At 41.7% G+C, this 22610-nt stretch overlaps 1 protein-coding gene across 2 annotated transcripts in view; it reads right to left on the reverse strand.

Moving 5' to 3' along the window:
- RANBP3L (RAN binding protein 3 like) overlaps positions 1–18768 on the reverse strand; it is a 42506-nt gene extending 23738 nt beyond the window's left edge. For both annotated transcript variants that reach the window (XM_075527358.1, XM_075527357.1), the window contains exons 1-4: positions 18212–18768; positions 1426–1484; positions 1114–1150; positions 428–505 (exon numbers count right to left, since the gene is read on the reverse strand). In XM_075527358.1, the coding sequence (XP_075383473.1) occupies positions 428–505; positions 1114–1150; positions 1426–1484; positions 18212–18467 (430 nt within the window). In that variant the 5' untranslated portion in view covers positions 18468–18768. The remainder of the gene's footprint in view (positions 1–427; positions 506–1113; positions 1151–1425; positions 1485–18211) is intronic.
- Positions 18769–22610: the final 3842 nt, after the last annotated feature.

Raw genomic sequence — 22610 nt, forward strand, 5'->3', positions numbered from 1 at the left:
AGTCCATAAAGGGCCTTCCAGGTCAGCTGTTGGTGGGACAGAAGGAGGGACCCTTCTGGAAACTGCTTTAAATTTTCAGAGATTGCCCAGGGAACACTGATCTCTTCCACAAACCAGGGAATCTCATTCCTTTCCAGTCCTCCTCCTCCCTTGACTGTGTGAGCAATTCAAGGAAACGATATGAAATATACAGTTTTTTCAGTACTTTATGTAATACTATGTAAGTATGGAAAATTAATCTATTTTTACTTAAAAAGGGATTTATTGGAAATTACCAGCAAATTTATATCACTGTTTAAGTTTTCATGACTTGCAGCATTTCTACAGTGCAGAAATGTTTCTTAGACAGGAAAATTCCTTCTCTTCTTTACCACTTGAGAATATAGAACTATAGTAATTAAAACATGACCGGAGCTAAACGTCATACCTGTGTTAGACTGAGAGTCAGACTTCTGGAAAGTAAAAGATGATGATCTTACACGCTTTCTGGAACAACTAATGAAATCTAGAGAAAAGTAAAGATAATGTTCTGCAGGGACAGATTGGCAGGAGATTTCAGCACAATGTCATGGTATGGAATTAAAACCTGAATGCAATCAATTCTAGGAATGACTTACAGGAACGGCTTTAAGGCAGTACCTAAGAGCACAAGGGCTTTGGAATCTCAGTCAACACCTGGCACAAAGACCTAGGGAGTCGTCTTTATTTCTACTACATTCAGGGATCCTAGATCAAGCACTTAGAATCAGTTCAGAGCCCACAGGCTCAGAAGACATTAAGAATGGGAAGTTACATTATAATGTAGCCTAAATAAATAGCAAAAGGGCAGCTAGGAGCTCATAGAGCTGATGAATACACTTAGCCACTTTTCAGGGCTTCCGGAGTTTGGCTTTCTGGTAAATATGAGAGGTTAAGAGGGAAGAATTCTTAAGACAGGGACATATATATTAGGACATAGTAGGTGGCTCTACAACCCACATAGTCTTAGTCTACTAACAGGGATTTGTCCCCGCTCATACAAAGTAAGGGTCCAAACACTGTTTTCACAGGCAACAGTCAGACCTATGAATAACCCAGTGTATTATTATACTGTTTCAATGAGGTGGTTATTACCATTTTCAGCTTTGCAAACTGGGTCTTCTGCAGGCCGCTGGAAAAAAAATATAAGTGTGGAAAGGTCAAGGAGAATAGAACAGCCATTTTCTAGACCAGGACACAAAAGTATATCAATCCAGCATATATGCATGAAAAGCAGTCGTGTTTCTAGTTTCTACTTTTCCTTGTTCTATTCTGAGACCATTTATTACAAGTCTTAACCTGGGCTAAAATCTTTTATTACTGCTAGGATCATTGTCTATAGAATCCTCATTTCTCAGCATATTTTACCAATTATGAAAAAAAAAAAAGCTTAAAAAAGCTTTTTACCTTCAGAGGACGGTCCTTCTTTTCAAAAACAAATGTCGGCTGGGCAAGCACTGATCTCTCTGGAAAAGAGAAGAGATCATTTTTATTAACAAATCTGTAATAGCACTTCTCAACCACAGTTTCTCAACCACAGTTCTCAAAGTGCTGTGCAATAACAAACAGGACTTTATCTTTTTTGTTACAAAGGAAGAGAATATAGAGCTGCAGTGATGTACAGCACAGTCTGTAAATAAAAAAAAAGCTAGAGTCCACAAAACCCAGTGTGAGTTTTGCCTAACTAGATGCCACAGGATTTGGCCTCATATTTTTTTACACTTCTTTTAGTTACAAAAGAACAAAAAAGTGCTTTTAGCCTTTACAAACAACATCTGCCATCCTTTAAAAACAAGGGTGAACTGCAGCTTTGGTTCTCAGAAAAGTGCAAGGATGTGAAATGCAAAATGATGCCAAAAGGAAAGCAAGGAAATGTGTTACACTTGGCATCTCAGCCACATTCACACTCCCGATTCTTTAGGCTTCAGGTAAGTGAATGCCTAGTGTCAGCTTTAATGTGTGAGTATTATATATAAACCTATGAAGTTGTATAGAGAAAATTCTACTGTCAGGCATACCTCTGCATTCCTTAGGTATGGCTGAGAACAACTTTGGATCCCTGTTGTTTTGGTTTTTTTTTTTAATGAAATGTATTTCAGCATACAGTTGCCTCACATCACATTTTATGGTGATTTAGGGTTCACTACTTCTACATCTTACATGACTCCTTTGGGCTACTTTGCTAAGAATGAGACCGTCGCAGCCTGTGCACCTCTAATGGACTAACTTTGGTTGTCATTGTGAAAGCAGAAGTTATTTTCACCAGTACCACCAATTAATGCACATTTATTACACCAATAAATGGCACAATGAAAGAGCAAAGAAGCAGACACAAACAGATTTTTTTTAGACCACCCCATACAGGATTCATCTCATACTAGCTTGAGATGTCTGTAACGTGCAGTTAATAGAAACAATCAGCTTCTGAGCAGGAGCATATTTTATTTGTGTACGTTAGGAGATGAATGGAGACCTAAATGCATGTATTTCTCTCCATAGGTGATAAGGACAGACAAGGGTGACTACTGAGCTATATGACTGGCCTTTGGCCAGAGAAATCTCACACTTGATATCTTGTTAATTGACATTTGACAGAATATTTATCATGTACACACCATTTTTATAACACTGGCTTCCTCTGTTTTATATTAGAATATTTACCTGTTCAACAAAAATGTCCATGTGAAAAAATATGGATTGATATTTTTATCTTGGCTTGTACACCTGTCTGTGACCAAACCACTCTAGCATTGGTAACAATTACTTAAAGGTTTAATAAAGCAAATATCAACCTCTCATGGAGGTTTTAAAATTACTAAATAAATATATATTCAACAATCAAGAAAAAAGTAAACATTATTAAAATAAATGCTGTGCGTATGTAAACTGGGGCAAGAAGCATGAAACTATTATTCAAATCCAGCGATATACAGACACAGCAGTAATAACTAATACAGTTTTACTGTTGTTCTTGAAGTTAATTTTGTATTTACTTGGGCATTATTTGTGTGCAAAGGACTGAACTTAGCAAACTTGGCATGCTTTGCAATGAAGGTCTGGTTTGTCCTTAATAGAAAAAGCAGAAAAAAATTTACATTGTTCAACTCCAAAAAAGATAATTCTCTATCACTGAAAGTTGAAGAAAATTTCCATAATCTGGTTGCAGCTGCGGGTCCGTGGCATGGCATGAGACAGAGCAATTCCACTTCTATTCACTAGAGGGGAGTGGCAGACATAAACAATAGTATTTCACTGAGATATGATTCATTCAATATAATAGGCTTTTTTCCTGTCTCCTTTAAAAAAAAAAAGGACTTGTATTCTTATTGAATGAAGGAAAAATACAAAAATTAAAGCATGACTACAGAAACCTTCACATTCTCCACAGTACCTCTCAAAGCTCAGAAGCTAGCAATATTTTTGAAGGTACATTTACTACTCCAAAGCATGGAATTAGCAAAGAGTGAATTGCTGTGAAAAAGGAACTGACTTGCTATCACAGAGCTAACGTGTGCTGGAGCTAAAAGGCTGTAGGGAGTTTGAAGGAACTTCCTAATTCCTAGCATTCCTACAAATCCCAATCCTAACGTTCACTACAATTTAAACAACAAAATTCCAGTAATAGTTTTAAACCCAGAAGTTCCTGAAGAAAAATTTGTAACAGGTTGATTACCAACAGAAACATATGAAGATAGGGTATAATGGTACCTCTTAAAGATAGGTATGTGTAATTTCATATTGCAGTAAATATAAAAGACATATCCCATCAACTGCTTTTGGGCCAAAGGGAAAACTTTCTTGCTGTCAGTAGATTTAGTCAGAGCTTGCTGATGCTCCCATGGGTATTTATCATTTTTACAGTTCTCTATTTATTGCTTCTACCTAAATCAATAAAACCTTTTTGTAATTCCTGAGAAGTATTCCACATAGCTCATCAGTAAGATCTTCACTCCTCAATCAGGCCATTCATAACAGAGTCTTAAAAATCTATTTGTGTTAACTATGTATGTATCCTTTGCATCAATTTCCAATTACATTTTAAACTTCTCAGATATTCAAGCACAAAATATCTGCAGCTGATCCCCACAGAAATGCAGAATTACTTGTGGATGTAACACATGGCCATCAAGGAGTTACCACAATCATGTCAACTGCTAATTTTAACACTGGTGAGCAACTTTGCATTTCTCTCCTTCATTTTCTGCGCTAAGGTTGCCGCTGCCAGGGTGGATGGCTGTGTGCTGGGAGAAGGAGAGGCCCTTCTGAAAAGAGCTAAAATCCCCAAAGACAAAAAGAAATGTTGTAAATATCTTGGTTGCTCAATGTTTCCTTTTAGTCTCCCTTTCACAGATAATTTGGCCTAGCTTGCCAGTATTGTTGGCCTTAAGTAAGGAAGCTTAGATAGTAGAATTGCTAACGAGCATTCTTTATTTGACCTAATCATTAGAGTAAGAATGCTTTGGCTGGGTTAAATCCTTGGTTAGCTGAGATAGTTCCAATGTAGATAGATAAAAAGGAATTCTTCAGGCCCTGTGTCCCTGGAAAGGGCTGATAAGGAGAAACTACACAAGAAGCACCTAGTTTTGGATATGCAAGGAGGGTATGAGCAAGACAAAATGGACTGAGCATGCGTAAAGACAAAGTTCAGTCAGCGGTCAGAGTGATGAAGACTACTGACTTCCTCCAACGACCACCAGAGGATCCCTAACGACCACCTAAGGACTTAAGTACGCATGTGTCAGGGACACTTACATATATTAATGAGTTCCAAGAAATCTCGTGTTTATATAAATTAATCTTACGAATATGTATATTTTGCAACATATAGCCTCTGCGACCTTGCTTGTTTGTCGGAGCACTTATGCTGGAGCGACCCCCAGTGCTGCCCAGCGCTGTAATAAAGGATGCCTGCTTAATAGTAACTCTGTTGCTATTGAGTTTTATTTCGGGAACACTCTGAAACTCCGATTCACCTGCTGGGAGATTTGGATTTTAAAGGGTAGTCTCCACGAATTTTGTTTCAGCTTTGGCGACCCAGATGGGACCCTCTCTGTGCGGCTGCAGGAGCCCCTGAGTCGGAGACTCCCTTGGCCAGCCCCAGAGATTTCTCTGGAGGGACTCCCCGATTCAGTGGATCCATGCGGGGATAGACAAGTACCACTGGTAAGAAAGGCATTCTTTTTGAGTTTTGGGACTGGTCATTTGAAGCCACTCATAAGTCGCAGTTCGTGAGAACCTCGCCGGGTGGCATACAAATTGCATGTACGATTCGTACTGGCCGTTTGGTTGGTATGCTGCATGATTTGTATTGATCATTTGGTTAGTACGGTCATTTGTTTGTGCATTTGTATCTGATTTTGATTTACATATGCGTATGTGATATACGTATATGTCTAGCATACGCGTATTTGAAAATCTCTGATTACTCTGTGTTGACATTTACTATCTAGGGATAGTAGTTGTTATGTGTAAGTGTTTGTGTTCCAGTTTTTGTTTTTGTCCTTGTGTTATATAAATTTAGAATGGGGAACCAGCAAGGCCGAATTTTGAAAAAGAGTCCTTTGGGCTGCATTATGGCTCACTGGAAAGCTATTGGGGAACCACCTGGAGGGAGTGTGAATCGTAAAACCTTGATAAAATATTGTAATCAGTGGTGGCTTTTATATAAGTTAGATAATGGAGAAAAAAGGCCTTTTGAAGGGAACTTTGAAGTATAACACTTCGTTGCAACTCATGTTATTTTTGCAGCAAGAAGGAAAATGAGATGAGGTGGTTTATGCAGATAGGTTTTTCACTCTGTGGAATCACCCTGAGTAGCAGAAAGAGTGCGGAATTAATTTGGCACCCCAGGACCCTGTGGTCTTGGCGATAGAAAAGGAGAGAAATAAGCAAAATGAGATATTGAAAAGTTGTTGTTCAGCATGTAGCATTGGACAGAGATATTTGAAAGTTGGTTCCCAGAATGAAAGGTTATAGGATGTGGATGCAGTGTTTACAGGCTCTGGTGCTGGCTGGGACTCTGCCGGGAACAGTGGGTGAGAGCAGCTAGAGCTCAGGTACAGGCTCTGGTGCTGGCTGGGACTCTGCCGGGAACAGTGGACCAATCCTGGCTGGGACCCTAACCAGATGGGAACCAGGGATTTACTGGTGCGGTACAGGGAATGGATTGTGTACGGAATAAGAAATGCTGTCCCAAAGTCAGCTAATATTTCTGTTTCTGGGACAGTCGGTTGATGATATTAGAAGGAAATTACAGAAAGTGCAAGGGGCAGATGCAAGGGACTTGGAAAGGTTATTGGAAACTGCTTGGCAAGCGTATCAGAATAGAGGTAGTCAAAAGGAAAAACAAATGGGTAAAACAATTGCTAATGCTACAGTAGCTGCTTTGCGCACCGTAGAAGGTCAGATACCCCCTCGGAGCAACAGCAATGAGGGGAGAGGAGTTATGAGAAGTGGTGCAAGTGCCCCACTTAGAGGGAATAGAGGAAATCAACCCCTCTTGAAAGATCAGTGCGCCTATTGTAAACAACTGGGGCACTGGAAAAAAGATTGCCTGAGACTGGGAAAATCGGTGATGGTAGCCAACACGGAAGAAAATTGATGGGGACCAGGGGAATCTTCCCTAGCAGAACCCTTGGTAAAAATTCAGCTAGGGAAAGAAGAAAAACCTGTAGAATTTTTAATAGATACAGGTGCCACATTTTCAGTATTAAATCAGACTTTATTGCCCGTGAGTAAACAAACTGTTAACATTGTGGGAGCAACAGGGCAGGTTGAGAGGGCTTTCTTTCTAAGACCATTTAAATTTAAAATGGGAAAAAGTGTAGGGATTCATAAATTCCTCTACTTGCCTGAAGCTCCTAGACCACTTTTGGGAAGGGACTTATTAGAACAATTGAATGCTGAAATAAGATTTAAAGATGGGGAAATCGAATTTAAAATACCAGAAGAAAACCACATTGAAATTTTAAGTTTGGCTCTCACTGAACCCCAAGTTAGAGAAGAAGAAATTATGCAGGAAATAAAAGACCAGGTATACCCAGGAGTATGGGCCTCGGGAATACCTGGAAAAGCTAAAAATGCGGAATTGGTTGTTGTTAAACTCAAAGAAGGAGCACGACCCATTAGGGTGAAACAATATCCTTTGAAAGTGGAAGATAGATGAGGAGTGAAACATATTATAGAAGATTTTATAAAATTCGGATTATTGACTGAATGCTCTTCAGAGTACAACACTCCCATTCTGCCTGTCAAAAAGCCTGATGGCAAAACCTACCAATTGGTACAAGACCTACGGGCAATAAATCGGATAGTTGAAGATTTGCACCCGGTAGTGGCAAACCCATACACTTTACTGACCAGTTTAAAAGAAACCTATGAATGGTTCACAGTACTAGATCTGAAAGATGCATTCTTTTGCCTCACCTTGGCCCCTGAAAGCCGCAACTTTTTTGCCTTTGAGTGGGAAAACCCTGATTCAGGACGGAAAACCCAACTAACCTGGACAGTGTTACCTCAAGGATTTAAGAATAGCCCCACAATTTTTGGAAATCAGTTGGCTAAAGAATTAGAGGTTTGGGAAAGGCCTCCAGGAAATGGTACCCTTTTGCAATATGTGGATGATATTCTGATAGCTACAGAAAAAGAAGAAGAATGTAAGGAATGGACTGTGAGTTTGTTAAATTTTCTTGGACTAAGTGGTTATCGAGTATCGTTGCAGAAAGTCCAGATCTTGAAAAAAGAAGTAATCTACTTGGGATTTGTGATTTCTAAAGGACAGAGACAGCTCGGGAATGACCGAAAAGAAGCCATTTGCAGGACCCCAGAACTGACCACAGTAAAAGAGCTGCGAACCTTTCTGGGAATGACAGGTTGGTGTCAATTATGGATTTATAATTATGGACTTTTAGTTAAACCCTTGTACAAACTGTTGAAAAATAGTCAGACACAGTTAACATGGACTGATGAAGCCAAGAGGGCGTTCAAAGAATTGAAATTGGAATTAATGAGAGCTCCAGCTTTGGGCCTGCCAGACATAACAAAGCCCTTCTGGTTGTTCTCATATGAGAGACAAGGAGTGGCTTTGGGAATTCTAGCCCAGAGGCTGGGTCCTTATAAACGAGCAGTAGCATATTTTTCCAAACAATTGGATGAGGTGAGTAAAGGATGGCCGGGATGCCTTCGGGCAGTTGCCGCTGTTGTTTTGATCATTCAAGAAGCTCGAAAATTTACTTTGGGACAAAAGATGGTTGTGCATACTTCCCATGCTGTAACTTCCGTTTTGGAACAAAAAGGAGGACATTGGCTGTCACCATCAAGGTTTCTGAAGTATCAAGCAGTCCTGATGGAACAGGACGATATCGAAATCGTTACATCTGCTGTTATTAACCCCGCTTCTTTTCTAAGTAATAAGCAGGAAATGAAGACTGTTGTACATGATCGTATAGAAACCATTGAGACCGTATACACAAGCAGGCCTGACCTGAAGGACGAGCCACTGGAAGAAGCTGACCACACTTGGTATACCGATGGGAGTAGTTTTGTAAAGAATGGAGTTCGAATGGCAGGATATGCTGTGACCACCACAGATCAGGTGGTGGAAGCAAAGTCACTCCCTAAAGGCACATCTGCACAACGAACCGAAATAGTTGCCTTAGTGAGAGCACTGGAGCTTGCCAAAGGATTGCGAGTGAATATATGGACAGATTCAAGATATGCCTTTGGCGTAGTGCATGCTCACGGAGCAATTTGGAAGGAGCGAGGACTCTTAACCGCTCAAGGGAAAGGTATAAAACACGCTGATATAATACTGCGACTTTTAGAGGCTGTGCAACTTCCGTCAGCAGTGGCGATTATGCACTGCAAAGGACATCAGAAAGGTAACACTGACAGGGAAGTGGGAAATAAGTTGGCTGATTATGAGGCAAGGCAAGCAGCGGAACAAGGTGAGATACTAAGTTTAATTCCTGAAAAATCTTTGCCACTACCTGAATCAGCTGAATACGATGAAAAGGATCAGAAGTTAATTACTGACTTAGAGGCTAAAATTGGCCTATCAGGATGGGCAGTGTTAAAAGATAACAGGATAATAATTCCCTTTAGACTACTGTGGGCACTGACAAAGACTGAACATGACAAAACTCACTGGGGAACTGAAGCTTTGTATAACTCTCTCACTAAGCAGATAGTGGCTAGAAATTTGTTTCAAACTGTGAAAAGTGTGGTTGATAGGTGTGAGACATGTTTGAAAAATAACCCAAAGGTAGAAAATCGTGTAAAATTTGGAAGCATAGGCAAAGGAAATGTTCCAGGTCAAAACTGGCAAATAGACTTTTCGGAGCTCCCTAGAAAAAGGGGGTATAGGTATCTGTTAGTGTTAACTGATACCTACTCTGGATGGCCTGAAGCTTTCCCTTGCAGAACAAATAAAGCTCGAGAAGTAACAAAAGTTTTATTAAGAGAAATTATTCCTAGGTTTGGAGTGCCAGAAGTTATCTCTTCTGACAGAGGGCCACACTTCGTGTCACAGGTAGTTCAGCAAGCTAGTAAGTTTTTAGAAATTAATTGGAAATTGCATACAGCCTACCGCCCACAAGCAAGTGGACAGGTAGAGAAAATGAACCACATGATAAAAACACAATTGAGCAAAATTTGTCAGGAAACCAACTTGAGATGGGATCAGGCCCTCCCAATTGCATTATTGAGACTTCAAACTAAACCAAGGACTAAAGAGAAATTGAGTCCCTTTGAGATTTTATATGGGAGACCATTTCAAACCAGATATCGAGGGCAAGATCTCACCCAAGCAGGGGAAATTAGCTTACAGCAATATCTAATAGCATTAGGGAAACAATTACAAGAAGTAAATAAATTAGTAGTATCTACCAGAGCGTGGGGTTTAGATTCTCCAGTGCACTTGTTTAAACCTGGGGATTGGGTTTATGTTAAAAATATTTCAGGTGACCCTCTTGAAGAGAAATGGAGTGGCCCTTTTCAAGTTCTGCTCACAACCTACACTGCAGTTAAGCTTGAGAAGCACGCTGCGTGGATCCACTATTCGAGAATTAAGAAAGCACCTACTGGACCATGGAAATCTCAGCCTACGGGACCAACGTCCGTAAGATTGACCCGAAATTAGTTTTGCTGATGCTGCTATGCGCTTGTTTACTAGTGTGTATGCTAACAATTTAATGTTAGAGTTCATTCAAGGATTTGGTAAATTTGACAAGCGTAACTGCTTGCCTCCCAATTCCTCAATCTGCAGGCCAACCTATCCCATGGGGAATCATACCTGTGAATTTGACAATGCTAGAACTTTTAATTTAGAACCTTTGTAAAAGAATTTACAAAGTTTAAAGAAAAGGGGGGAATGAAAAGAGCTAAAATCCCCAAAGACAAAAAGAAATGTTGTAAATATCTTGGTTGCTCAATGTTTCCTTTTAGTTTCCCTTTCACAGATAATTTGGCCTAGCTTGCCAGTATTGTTGGCCTTAAGTAAGGAAGCTTAGATAGTAGAATTGCTAACGAGCATTCTTTATTTGACCTAATCATTAGAGTAAGAATGCTTTGGCTGTGTTAAATCCTTGGTTAGCTGAGATAGTTCCAATGTAGATAGATAAAAAGGAATTCTTCAGGCCCTGTGTCCCTGGAAAGGGCTGATAAGGAGAAACTACACAAGAAGCACCTAGTTTTGGATATGCAAGGAGGGTATGAGCAAGACAAAATGGACTGAGCATGCGTAAAGACAAAGTTCAGTCAGCGGTCAGAGTGATGAAGACTACTGACTTCCTCCAACGACCACCAGAGGATCCCTAACGACCACCTAAGGACTTAAGTACGCATGTGTCAGGGACATTTACATATATTAATGAGTTCCAAGAAATCTCATGTTTATATAAATTAATCTTACGAATATGTATATTTTGCAACATACAGCCTCTGCGACCTTGCTTGTTTGTCGGAGCACTTATGGTGGAGCGACCCCCAGTGCTGCCCAGCGCTGTAATAAAGGATGCCTGCTTAATAGTAACTCTGTTGCTATTGAGTTTTATTTCGGGAACACTCTGAAACTCCGATTCGCCTGCTGGGAGATTTGGATTTTAAAGGGTAGTCTCCACGAATTTTGTTTCAGCTTCTGCACCCTCCTCCCCTGGCAGCGGCGCGGGCACCCAGCCAGGCAGTGCCTGACGCTGTCCCCGGGAAGAGGCAGCGGCAGCCAAGGCCGGGTGCCCGCAGATGGGGAGGGATGCGGACGGGGTGGGCTGGAGCCGGCCCTCGTCCTCAACACCAACAGGACACAGACAGACACAGGCTGGCTAGTGCCTGGTTACGACTGGGCCGCTCCAGTCCTCAGCAGCTTGGCACTTGTGGGTAAAAGAGGCTGTTGGAAAAGTTACCAGGAAAAACCTGCCAAATGGGCTGCCTCTGACTGCAGGGACTGGAATAATCCACCAGCCTCAGCCAAGAGTCCAGACACGGAACCTGCCTGTCTGCCCATGAATAATTACCACAGATTGGGCTCTCTTTTCCTCACTACAGTTCCTCTGAAGCTGCCGAATTAGAAAGGTCTTGGCCTGATGCTTGCTGCATTCGGAGTTCAAAATAAGCCCTTGCCCGGAAGACACATTAGAAATGTCCAGTTCCCTTGTTTGAGATCGTACCTGCACGGCCTCCTGGCTCCAGCCTCCTGTCCTGCGCAGAAGCGCTCTCGAACGTGCTCTGCCCTGAGCCCCCCGACACGGAAGGCAGCCGGGCCGCAGGCCTGGTGCCTGCTCCGCTCCGCTCCGCTCCGCTCGCCCTGCTCTGCTGGTGGGGATGCATGGGCATCGCCGCTCCATCCCTCTGCTCAGCGCTCTGCCTAGCACTGTACCTGCAGGCAACTGGCAAACTATGGTCGTTCGTACGCCCAGATACAGACAGCATTTATAGAGTTCCATTTGAAAGAAAATAGAGAGGTGCATTTTGGGAACAATAATTGCTGGCTGCTGCCTAAGCCTAGGAAGCACTAGTCAGAACGACATGCAAGAAAGAATGCAAAACTGTTTTCACCAGCTTTGCTTGTATCCCAAAAGCCAGCATTGCCCATGAGGTGTATGAGTCCTTCAGCCTCTGCTGTGACATTCCACGTTTATTGCTGTTGCTTTTCCTAAAGCTGTGGAAACTTCACAAAATATACACGTTAAAAAATAAGTGGGACACTGATGGTTTTGAAAATTTTAGAGTTGTTATTATTATTGCTCCATCTTTGCCCGAGGACAGATAAATGATCCTTAACCTTTGAGGGCTAAGGACACAGTGGAGATAATATGAGCCCAAATCTCTTTCCAATTTTCAGGCAGTCATTTTTCTGAAGTCATATGTCAAAAGTGGCTGACAGTGCTGTAGCTCTCTTCTTCCCAAAGCGAAGCAAAACACCCTCAAATCTTTAAGAGGATAGGAATTTGTGATCTCAATAAAAGTTTTTTACTTCTGACTTTTAAACAGTTAATTTTTACATTTTCAGATTCAAAAGAAAATAAATTCTGTTGCATCTTCACCATTACCAAACTTGCCAGAAGTCTGAAAACATTTTCATTCACATTCATACCAAATACTTTCACATTTTGTTATCCAAAGTTCGGAACCTACATCTGTAAAAAATAACGGGAGAAGGTTTTATATCACTCAGAATGGCTGACTCCAGTGAAAGCTGTGAGTGTCCATCAAATCTAAAAATCAAACTGATTTTATATATGCATTAAAGTGCTAAAAAGCAGGCATCAGAGTTTGACAGCAACTACAGTTCTTACACGTGAACCATATTTTTCTCCTCCAGTCTTAGCAATGTATACTATTATAGAAAGGAAGTACAGAAACTGATTTGTCGAATTTGTGTTCTGTTCAAATCTATTTCATTGGTTAGTAATCCCCTTTAGCTAATTGCAAAACTGAGTACCTATTTAAGGAATTGGGCTTTCTGTGGTGTCAGAGGTCTGCAACATCACCCAGATTTTTTAATTCCTGCTCAGTGACTAGACAATACCTTCTTCAGGGTATTGTCAGTGTTGAAGAAAGCTGTAACTACTTTTCCAGTAAATTAACCTAATAACTTATAAAATGTAAGGTTAGACACTTTACACGGTGTTCTGCTTTTCTGCTTTGTATTAGATTTTAAAATGAGGCTTGACTGAAAGCCATATGAAAAACTGTACTTCAAATATTTCACCACAGAGGTGGCAATAGGCGTTTTTTATTCCGTTTGTCAATTGAGTGCCACTGACCAGTTAGGTGGCAGGATTCTCATGTCTCTGTTGTTCTTTCAACAGTTTCATACAGAGAATTTCTTTAAAGGCCTAATGCCAATCCACTGGATTTTGCCTGAGCTTCTGCTATTCCCACACCTTTATGTATTATTTGTATAGATCTTTACAAATAACTACCAATCCTGAAATCAGATATTTCACATTGGCTTAGCTACAAAACTGAATCCTTCACACCAAACCTGGAAAAAAACCACCCAGTAGTTCATAACTGCCAACAAAGTTGTAACACTGATAACAAAAGCTGCCTTGTAAAAAATAGCATTTTTCTAATAATTCCTTAAACTAAAATAACAACTTGTACCTCTTTGGTTTTAGTAGCAATCCCATTTGCACCTCATAGGAAAACTTTTAATTCTGAAACAGAAACTACACTTTTTACTTTACAAAAAAAAAAAAAAAAGAAAATAACTTCTTAATCAAAGATCATTTTTGCAAATAGAATAAGATTCTGGAAAATTGTATAATCTCCAAGTAATGTCACTGACTTACAAAACCTTTAACTGCATCCAGCTTTCCCTCGTAACATCCTAGTAAGCGTTACACAACACATAAAAACTACTGCATGAAAATCTATAATCAGATTATAATTTTATCCTATCAAAAGATAAGGCTATGACATAGTATTAGCAAGTTTCTGCGCTCTGATACACTATAGCATGAACTTCACTGGCTTTGTATATTACTGCTATAATTAGCAAAAATAAAAGCAGAAACACTTCTGCATTTTGATGTTACAGCTTAGATTGCTGGTTCTCAAGCCATAGAACTCAAAACAAATAAAGTTAAGCAATAACAACAAATTCTTGCACATAACATTGCCGTTTTGTTTGTTTCACATACAAATTAGCTCAACGGGAACATGTAAATTGGGGAAGACGTTAAGGAGAAAAGTAGATTTACTGTGACTTTAGTTGCGACATCCCCAGAGGTAGTTTTACATTACTAAAATACTAAGAAAAAAAAAACAAGGGAGAGCTTTGCCTCTGCCATTTATGAATATGTGCTGTTTACAGCTATTACTTGAAAAAAACACTAAGACAAAATATTGTGCATGGTATTTTGTGGCAATATAAGCGAAGAAAAAGAAAGCAACAATGGAAAAGAAAAAAAAAAGCAAGCAAAAGAAAGCATGTAAGTGGAAGACATGGATCCAGAAATTAGTATGGTTCCATTAAAAAAAAAGGAGTTATTTTGACTGTGCTAGCTGATGATCTCGCTAGTAACATGTTGCCTCAAGGAGCACCAGAGTTAAACTATGTATATATATGTATATATACATAGTTTATGTATATATGTATATATATGTATTTATGTATACACACATAATTATATATACATGAATATATATGTATTTATGTGTGTATATATATACATAAACTATGTATATATATAAAATACAACCAATTTTTGTTCAATATGCTGCAAAACCACAGAAAACTACCTATACTTCAGATAATAAAACTGCAATAACAGGCAGAAGAGAAAGACATATAGTGAAAATATGCAGTAGGATAAATTAATGAAATACTTTGCTATCCAAGCTTGGACTCATGTTTAAATATTGTTTCTGGTTTTTGATACAAAAAGACATCTGTCACTATTTCCAAGGGTGGACCATTTTCGTCTAAAAAGAGGTGAAAAAATAGTAGAAACCTTCTGGCTAAGAACAGGATTTGCCAAACCTGCAGTAGAACCACGGTTTCTGTTTTATAAATACTCACTGAACTTTGCAACATAAAATAGAGTAAGTTCAAAGCCAAGCGAGAGTGCAACAAGGCTGCCAGCCAACATCTCAGGTCCCTCAGCGACCTCACTACCTAAGCCAGGCTTTCCTCTGCCAAAATTGAAATAAGGAAGGTGACACAAGGCAAAATGGGGATGTCCTAGAACAGTATTTTAGGCATCCAACTTAATAAAATTGACCAACTTTAAGACGTACAGAAAAAGCTTTTAAAAATTTTGCATTGCCAATCCTGAGTAACAGGTCTGTTTCTGGAAGCACTGAGCAGTTGCGAACTCCGGTGGAATTCACATGCATGGCTGCCTGCTCAGCACCTTTGAAAAACCAGGTCACTTATTTAAGACGCTAAATATGGACCAGGAAACCTACTTTCAGGTTCTCATTTATTACCCTTCACACTTTTGATTTCTGCTTATGAAGCATATTCAGTACTTTCTAGGACAACTCCCTTAAAAATTAAGATGAGTTTTAATGCCAAGATGGCAGGATTTTCCGAGCAAATTTACGTTATTTTTTTTTGCTAAGACATTGTGAGACAAGATTGATTAATTAATTTGCATCTAAATCCATTACACGTACATGGTGGGTTTTTTTAACCGGTAACCACTAAAAACAAAATGGGAAAATAAAACAGGGTCATTAATCAAATGAGATTCTAATTTGGCCAAATCTCCAATGCTAATCAGAAGAGTTTTCCATACGCAGAGGTACCAGAGATGTATGTTGCTATAAAGGCAACAAATTTTCAAGTTCAGTATCTTAGTCATACTTCCAGACTTGCAAGGTAATTGAATTTTTTCTTTTAGAGTACTCTTTTATTGAAGAGTGTCAGTGATCAATAAATTTGCAACAAGTCCTCATAAATCCTGATTTCCCAAAAATGTTCAATAGAAATTGTTCTAAATAATTGGTCCAAAACCATGCTGAAGTGGTTTATGAGAAGAAATAGTTTCAGCATTATTAAAATAAAGTACTTCAAACATATTGAGATGAAATTTTGGCCAAAGCCTTTCATTTTTTGAAAAACAATATTGTTGAGAATTTTATTTCCAGAGAACTGAAACATATAGAACAGACATTTGACCACGTGGCTGTGCTGGCTACAGAAGTGACTGTGCTTCAGTGGCCCATGAAGACATTGCTGAACACAGTACTGCATGCTGTTCAAACACTCTGTATTAAATATGAAGTGTATGTTGCTTATCTTGGGTCAGACTGCATCCTGTAAATACAGTTTGGGGAACTGATAAATAACTTCACACATCCCTGTTTGGATCAAGAGAGAGTACATCATCGAAGAAGTGAGTTTCCGTTTAATCATATTCAGAAAAGGAAAGGAAAAGTTCATCCAACTGACTTGCAAAATAAAACTTCTAGAAGAATTTGTCCTAGGACAGCTTTATTGTACTGTTAAGGCTCCAATCTTGCACATTCTTTGCTGTAAAGATAGTTCATAACCCACATAAATAATTTCACTGTCATCAGTGAAATAATTTCAGTGTCATCAGTGAGAGCAAGGATTCTTCATCCAGGCACGGTTGTGCAGAATCAGGCCCTAACTTTTTAAGGCATGTTCACCCTCTCTTCAGTCACTCTTCTCAATGCTACAGATTCTAAATACAGTTTTCTTGATCAGTGTGGAAAGGATTCTTTTACCTAAGCAATTCCATTTACTACTCTTAGCTTCCACTGTGGGTTTATAGCATGCCATATGGGATTTGAAAATTAACATGCTTCTCTTCAGCCATGGAAACTCAGCTGACAGCCCGCAAGTGTTTATAAATACAGTGTGTCACACCCATTCATCTCTGTAGAGTACAGTCCTCATCTTTATATGGGCAAGTCATAAATAGGCATTAAAACAACAAAAAAATCCCTATCCCAGCAATACTTGAATATAATTTCTGAGAGAAATGAAACCCATTTGGCTTTATTTCAAACATTAGAGTGAAGAAAATATTTTTGGGAGTCTCATCACTACGATGTAATTCTAGCAGTGATGCAATGCCAGAAGTAACTGTGTCACTATACCAGTGGGGCTGTGCCAGAGTATGTAACCAAAAACTGTTTTATAAACAGTGAAACTTCCAACATACCACTGCTCAGCATTTTTAATCTATCATAAAACCCTGTAAAATACTAAATGCAAGGCCAATAAAATTCATAGGCATATAAAGCTTTACCATTTTCAGAGCACTGTACCAATATTAAATTTCATAAATCCCTACAAAGTAGTGTAGAAGTAACACTTGGGTTTTTTGTGCAGAAATTGAACTATACAGGTAATAAGGCCATGATCCAACAACATTCACATATCCTTAAATTTTAGGCATGGAAGTAAATTGGACTATGTGTGCTCAACACTAGGCACAAACTGAAAGGCTGGTTAACTGATAAATTAGCCCAAGCACTCTGAACTGTATCAGTCATAGCATCACATTCAGACCTTGAAACTGCATGCTTCCTCTTGCTGTTTGGGTTCATTCATCAGCCTGCGTGGTAAAAAATGGTTGGTGGCATCATCAACAAAATGTCCTTAATATTAGCACTTGTTTCTTTATGCATCCTCTTAAAAAATGTTACTATTACGATTTCGTACAAATCCTTCTCAATTCTTGGCCCTCCTGACTACCTAGATGATAAAGGATTTTGCTGTCCACCTCTGTAGTCAGGCGTCTCTCTGAGGAGCTAGACTGGGCCAGTTTTGCTCTCAGTGCCCAGGTGCGCAGGGCAGGGCAGGAACAGCCAGGAAAGCGAGCGCTGTTCCCAGGTGTGGCCAGGAAAGCGCGCGCTGTTCCCACCCGCTGTCAGGCCCAGCATTCTGGAAAGCTGCAGAAAGTCCAAATGACAGGGGAGTCAATGCTCTTAAAAACACAAGAGAGACCACTTTGGGGTGATCTACAAGTGAAACCCCAAACATACCGTATCTGGTAGTGTCTTTTCTTCAACTAAAATACAAATTGGAGATTCCTGACAGATTACCACTAAAAACTTGCAATAAAGAAACTACAGCCAGCCAAGCTCTTGTTTTACATGACCCACAACACTGTTACCAGCTGGGCACATTCTTTGTGTTTATCCCATTCCCCAGAAACCCCCTTGCAGGGGGAACACAGGAGACATACAAAAGATATTAGCCAGCAAAACCTACCTGTACAGCATTCCTCCTTGGGATTTAATTTGCTGCTACAGGAGCCGGGGCAGGGCCTGCGGGCGGTCTGTTCTTGCAGGCGAGCAGCTTGGTGCAGAGCCCAGGGGTCACTGGGCCAGTCTCTTCTTCTGGGGAGGTCAGGCTTGGCCCTCGCATCATGCCCGGACCTGACTGAAAAGTCATAGCCTGCACAGGAGTGCTGTATACCTGTATATAAAACATTCCCTTTGCGAGCAGGACTTGGCTGGTTTCTCATTATGAGGTCCTCAGAAGTACCTTTATATATGGATATGTAATCATATAGGTATATATTATATACGTATAAGCCGTAGCTGGCTCTAGAACCTTGGATTTAGTCTTACTAGCTGTTCCCTAGGCCACCCCCACCCCAGAACCAGTCCGGCGAGGCCCCGCGACGAGCAGCCCTGGCCGCCGCCAGCGGAGGGTGACGGCCGCGCCGCCGCCCACGGCCGGGGTCGCCGCGGGACGCCGCCCGCCGGGCAGCGCTTCACGGAGCGAGCGGCGAGCGCTGCGGCGGCCCGCAGGGGAGTGAGGGCGCCGGCGCTGCCGTGACAGCTCGGGGCAAGCTCCCAGCGGGGGCTGGCCGTTGGGAGGGGATATGTAAAGCCCGCAGATTAACATAAGAGGGCGGGCGGGGAAGCGGCCGGAGTGGCTGCGTGGTGGCTACCGGCAGCGGCCGAGAGACGGCGGGGGCGGTCAGTCACGGGTGGGCGCAGCGGCGTGTGCCGGGTGGGGAGGGCCGGGGCCGCCCGCCACCCCCTCTGCGGAGCGGGGGCCCCGGGGGGACAGGCTGGCGGCTGCCGCGGCATGCGGGGGTGTTAGTGCCCGTTGGCGGCGGGGGCAGCGGGCAGAGCTGGGCTGCCCGCGGGCGCGCGGCCGTGGCGGCGGGAGGGGAAGCGCTGCCGGGGCTGGCTCGGCTCCTGTCGCGGCGAGCCACCCCCCGAGCGTCGCCGCAGCTGCTGTCCCGCCGCTCCGCAGGCCGCCGGGATCATGAACAGGCGTTGCCCCGCCGCTCTGAGGGGACGGACCCTACCTCCAGGGCTTCCACCAGCTTGTGAGGGCTGGACGCCGTCGTCCGCCGCCGCCGCCTCCAGCCCGGGAAAGGGCGGCGGCAGGCCGGCAGCCGCCTGTGGTGGCTGGTGGCGGCCGGGGCCGAGGAAGCCGGGCCCGGCCGCCGGCGGGCTGGGACCCGTGGCCGCGCACAGCGGCCTGCGGGCAGCTTCGCGCGGCGGCGCCCGGCGCCCCCTGGCGGCGCTGGAGCAGGAGGCGGCGGGAGCGGCCGCCGCGCCGCCCGCGAACACGTCCCCGGCTTCGGCCCGCCGCTGCCCCGGCGCCGCGACCGGAGCCTTCGGGCGGTCGGCCGGAACACAGCATATCGCAGAAGATGCACCTAGTAAAGCCGAGCCCCTTACAAACACCGGCGCTGCTGCCCTAATTGGTGGCTTCATCATGCAGGACCTGTATTTTCCCCTCTAATGGGATTGTAGATTTTGCTTAGCAGCTGTGTCCTTTGATACTGCGCTTGGTATTGATTTTTTGGGCTTTTTGTTTTCAAAAAGAAGATGAAACATCAAGCAAAGCAGCCAAGCGCTATGATTATTCCCACGCTGACATGAACCAAGTGCAGTGTCAGCAAAAAAAGGTGTTACGGTCCCCTCCTTCCAGATGCACTGTACAGCAAGTTTATAAAGCCTAGCCCGTGTCTCCTGTTGTTCACTTAAATGGTAACAGTCCCAAATTCTTCAAGTGGGAGCAATTTCAGGCCACTATATTGCAGGTCTGGTGTTAAACTGCCTCTAATCCTAATAGTTCAAGACAAAAAGGTAGGAATTTGCTAAAAGTTCATCAGAACCATATGCCCAGTCCAATCTAGCTTCTCTGCACAGCCAGTATCAGATGTTTCACAGAAAAAGATGCAAGAAGTCCAAAGGCAGGCAGATGTTGAGTAATTTTCCCTCATTAGAACCCCAGCGTGTGTTGGCAAATCCTGAAGTGTGCCATTTCACGCCTGCTGCAGCAGAATCATAGAATTGTTTAGGTTGGAAAAGACCTTTAAGATCAAGTCCAACCATTAACCAAGCACTCCCAAATCCACCACTAAACCATGTCCCTAAGCACCACATCTACGCATCTTTTAAATACCTCCAGGGATGGTGACTCAACCACTTCCCTGGGCAGCCTGTTCCAATGCTTGACAACCCTTTCCTGACATTTGTGAAGAAATTTTTCCTACTATCCAATCTAAACCTCCCCTGGCACAACTTGAGGACATTTCCTCTTGTCCTATCACTTGTTACCTGGGAGAAGAGACCGACCCCCACCTCTCTACAACCTCCTTTCAGGCAGTTGTAGAGAGCCATAAGGTCTCCCCTCAGCCTCCTTTTCTCCAGGCTAAACAACCCCAGTTCCCTCAGCCGCTCCTCATCAGACTTCTGCTCCAGACCCTTCCCCAGCTTCGTTGCCCTTCTCTGGACACGCTCCAGCACCTCAATGTCTCTCTTGTAGTGAGGGGCCCAAAACTGAACACAGTATTCGAGGTGCAGTACCCTCAGCCTTAACTGTACGTACCAGGTATTTTTATGAACTCCAATTAAATGTGCAGCCTCTGTCTAAACCTTACTAAACCCTTGACTTCCTGGGTGCGTTATGTCAGCAAGTTCCACAGTCTATGTACTGCATGGAGACCTGTTTGCCATGTTTGATTTTACAAACTTCCAGTTTAAGCTGAATACTGCCTTGTTACTGGTATGTGCAACAGTCCTGTTCTAGCTTCTGAACAATGTTTCACTGTTTTGTACTTTTATCGCATATTCTATTCATCTTCTGAGATAAACTGTTCAAAACTTCTCAATCATTATTCCTCTGAGATTTGCTCCTGCTTCCGTTGCAGCTCTTGAGCCTCAAATTCCTGAACACCCTTCTTTGGACTGAGGTGGCCCACGGTCAACATTGTGCAAAAGGCCATGGCACAGAGCCATGCCTGATTTCTCCAGAATTATTCTTCATTCTCTTCCACATGTTTCCTAACATCTCAGTCATTTTTCTGTCATATTGCAGACTGAACAGAGCTGTTATCACACTGTTTGGGGTAATGCCCAATTCCATTTTTTGAGATTATCGAAGAGTTAATTTAAAATCCCATAACATGTACTTATAAAGGATTTTTTCTTCAAGGCAGTAATTTGTCATTAGTATTATGTCATTAGTCATAGTATTTGCCATTTTAGTGACTATTCACTTAGTAGGGTGGAAGACTTCTCAACTTATTCAATGTCTTAACTGACTTAAATAACTCATTTGCAATTGCTGCTGCTGGGTTGTTGGCCCCTTTCCAATTCCTCTAGACTAGAGGCCTTAATATGAAATCTGTTTTTAATCTCAGCTCAGTAAAACTAATAATTTATTTCTACTTTCTCTCCCTATCTCTTAGGTAGCTTTTGAGTCATGTTAATACTTGGTCTGATCCCAAGAATATTTAGTTGTGGGCTAACTTTGGACTTACAAATGTCTAAATAATTTGACATAACTGCTTTTTTTAATCTACTACATATTGATTTCTGCCAAATAAATGAATTCTTAGAAATTGAATAGTAATAATTCGGTGATACATTTTCTTCTGTGTATTCATACATAGTGATCTACGGATTTTCTAGGTACTCAGAGTTTTCAATTGTGCTCACATACATGCATACTGTACCGTATAATCTTACTGTGTACTCTTCTACAGGATCAAGACCCTTATGCTTTCGGTGAACAATCTGAATAATATGGTGAATAAAGACATAAATCAACAGACCATCTGCATGTTGGAAGATGCTGAGCGCTTTCTGTTCCTGATCAATGTGTCTAATGTAGCTTAAAAAGAAAAGGTTTTATATGTTGTATTGCTAACTTGGCTGAGTTGAAAATCTTAATCCTGTGGGCCGATTTTAGAAGGCCAATTCTAAACAACGGTAGACTAGTTTATTTTGAGTGCAGTGATTTTAAGGGCATCTTTCTTGCTCTTTTTGAGCAAGCTTCTTCTGAATTCAGCTTGAGTTGCAGTTGCTTAGTACATCCGAAAATGAGGACATTGTAATTTGACATCAAAATTATTGTCTTTTTAAAAATTAGTGTGAAAAACTGTTTTTACTCTTAAAATGAGGGGACTGATACCTCTTTACATTCAAAAATCCGTAAAGGTCACAGAGGTTAGCAACAACTTTTAGGAGTCTGAAAATGTACTGAGACCGACCTAATGGTTCTGAACATTCTGTTCTTGTTGGGCATTGTGTTGGTTTCTGTTGTGATCAGTGTGTAATCGACATTCCCCACAGCAACTTCTTATTGTAAAACCCATTTAAAATATGGTAAATAAGTGTATTTAAACACCAAGTGT

Source organism: Mycteria americana, chromosome Z (assembly GCF_035582795.1).
Source record: "Mycteria americana isolate JAX WOST 10 ecotype Jacksonville Zoo and Gardens chromosome Z, USCA_MyAme_1.0, whole genome shotgun sequence".
Lineage (NCBI taxonomy): Eukaryota > Metazoa > Chordata > Aves > Ciconiiformes > Ciconiidae > Mycteria > Mycteria americana.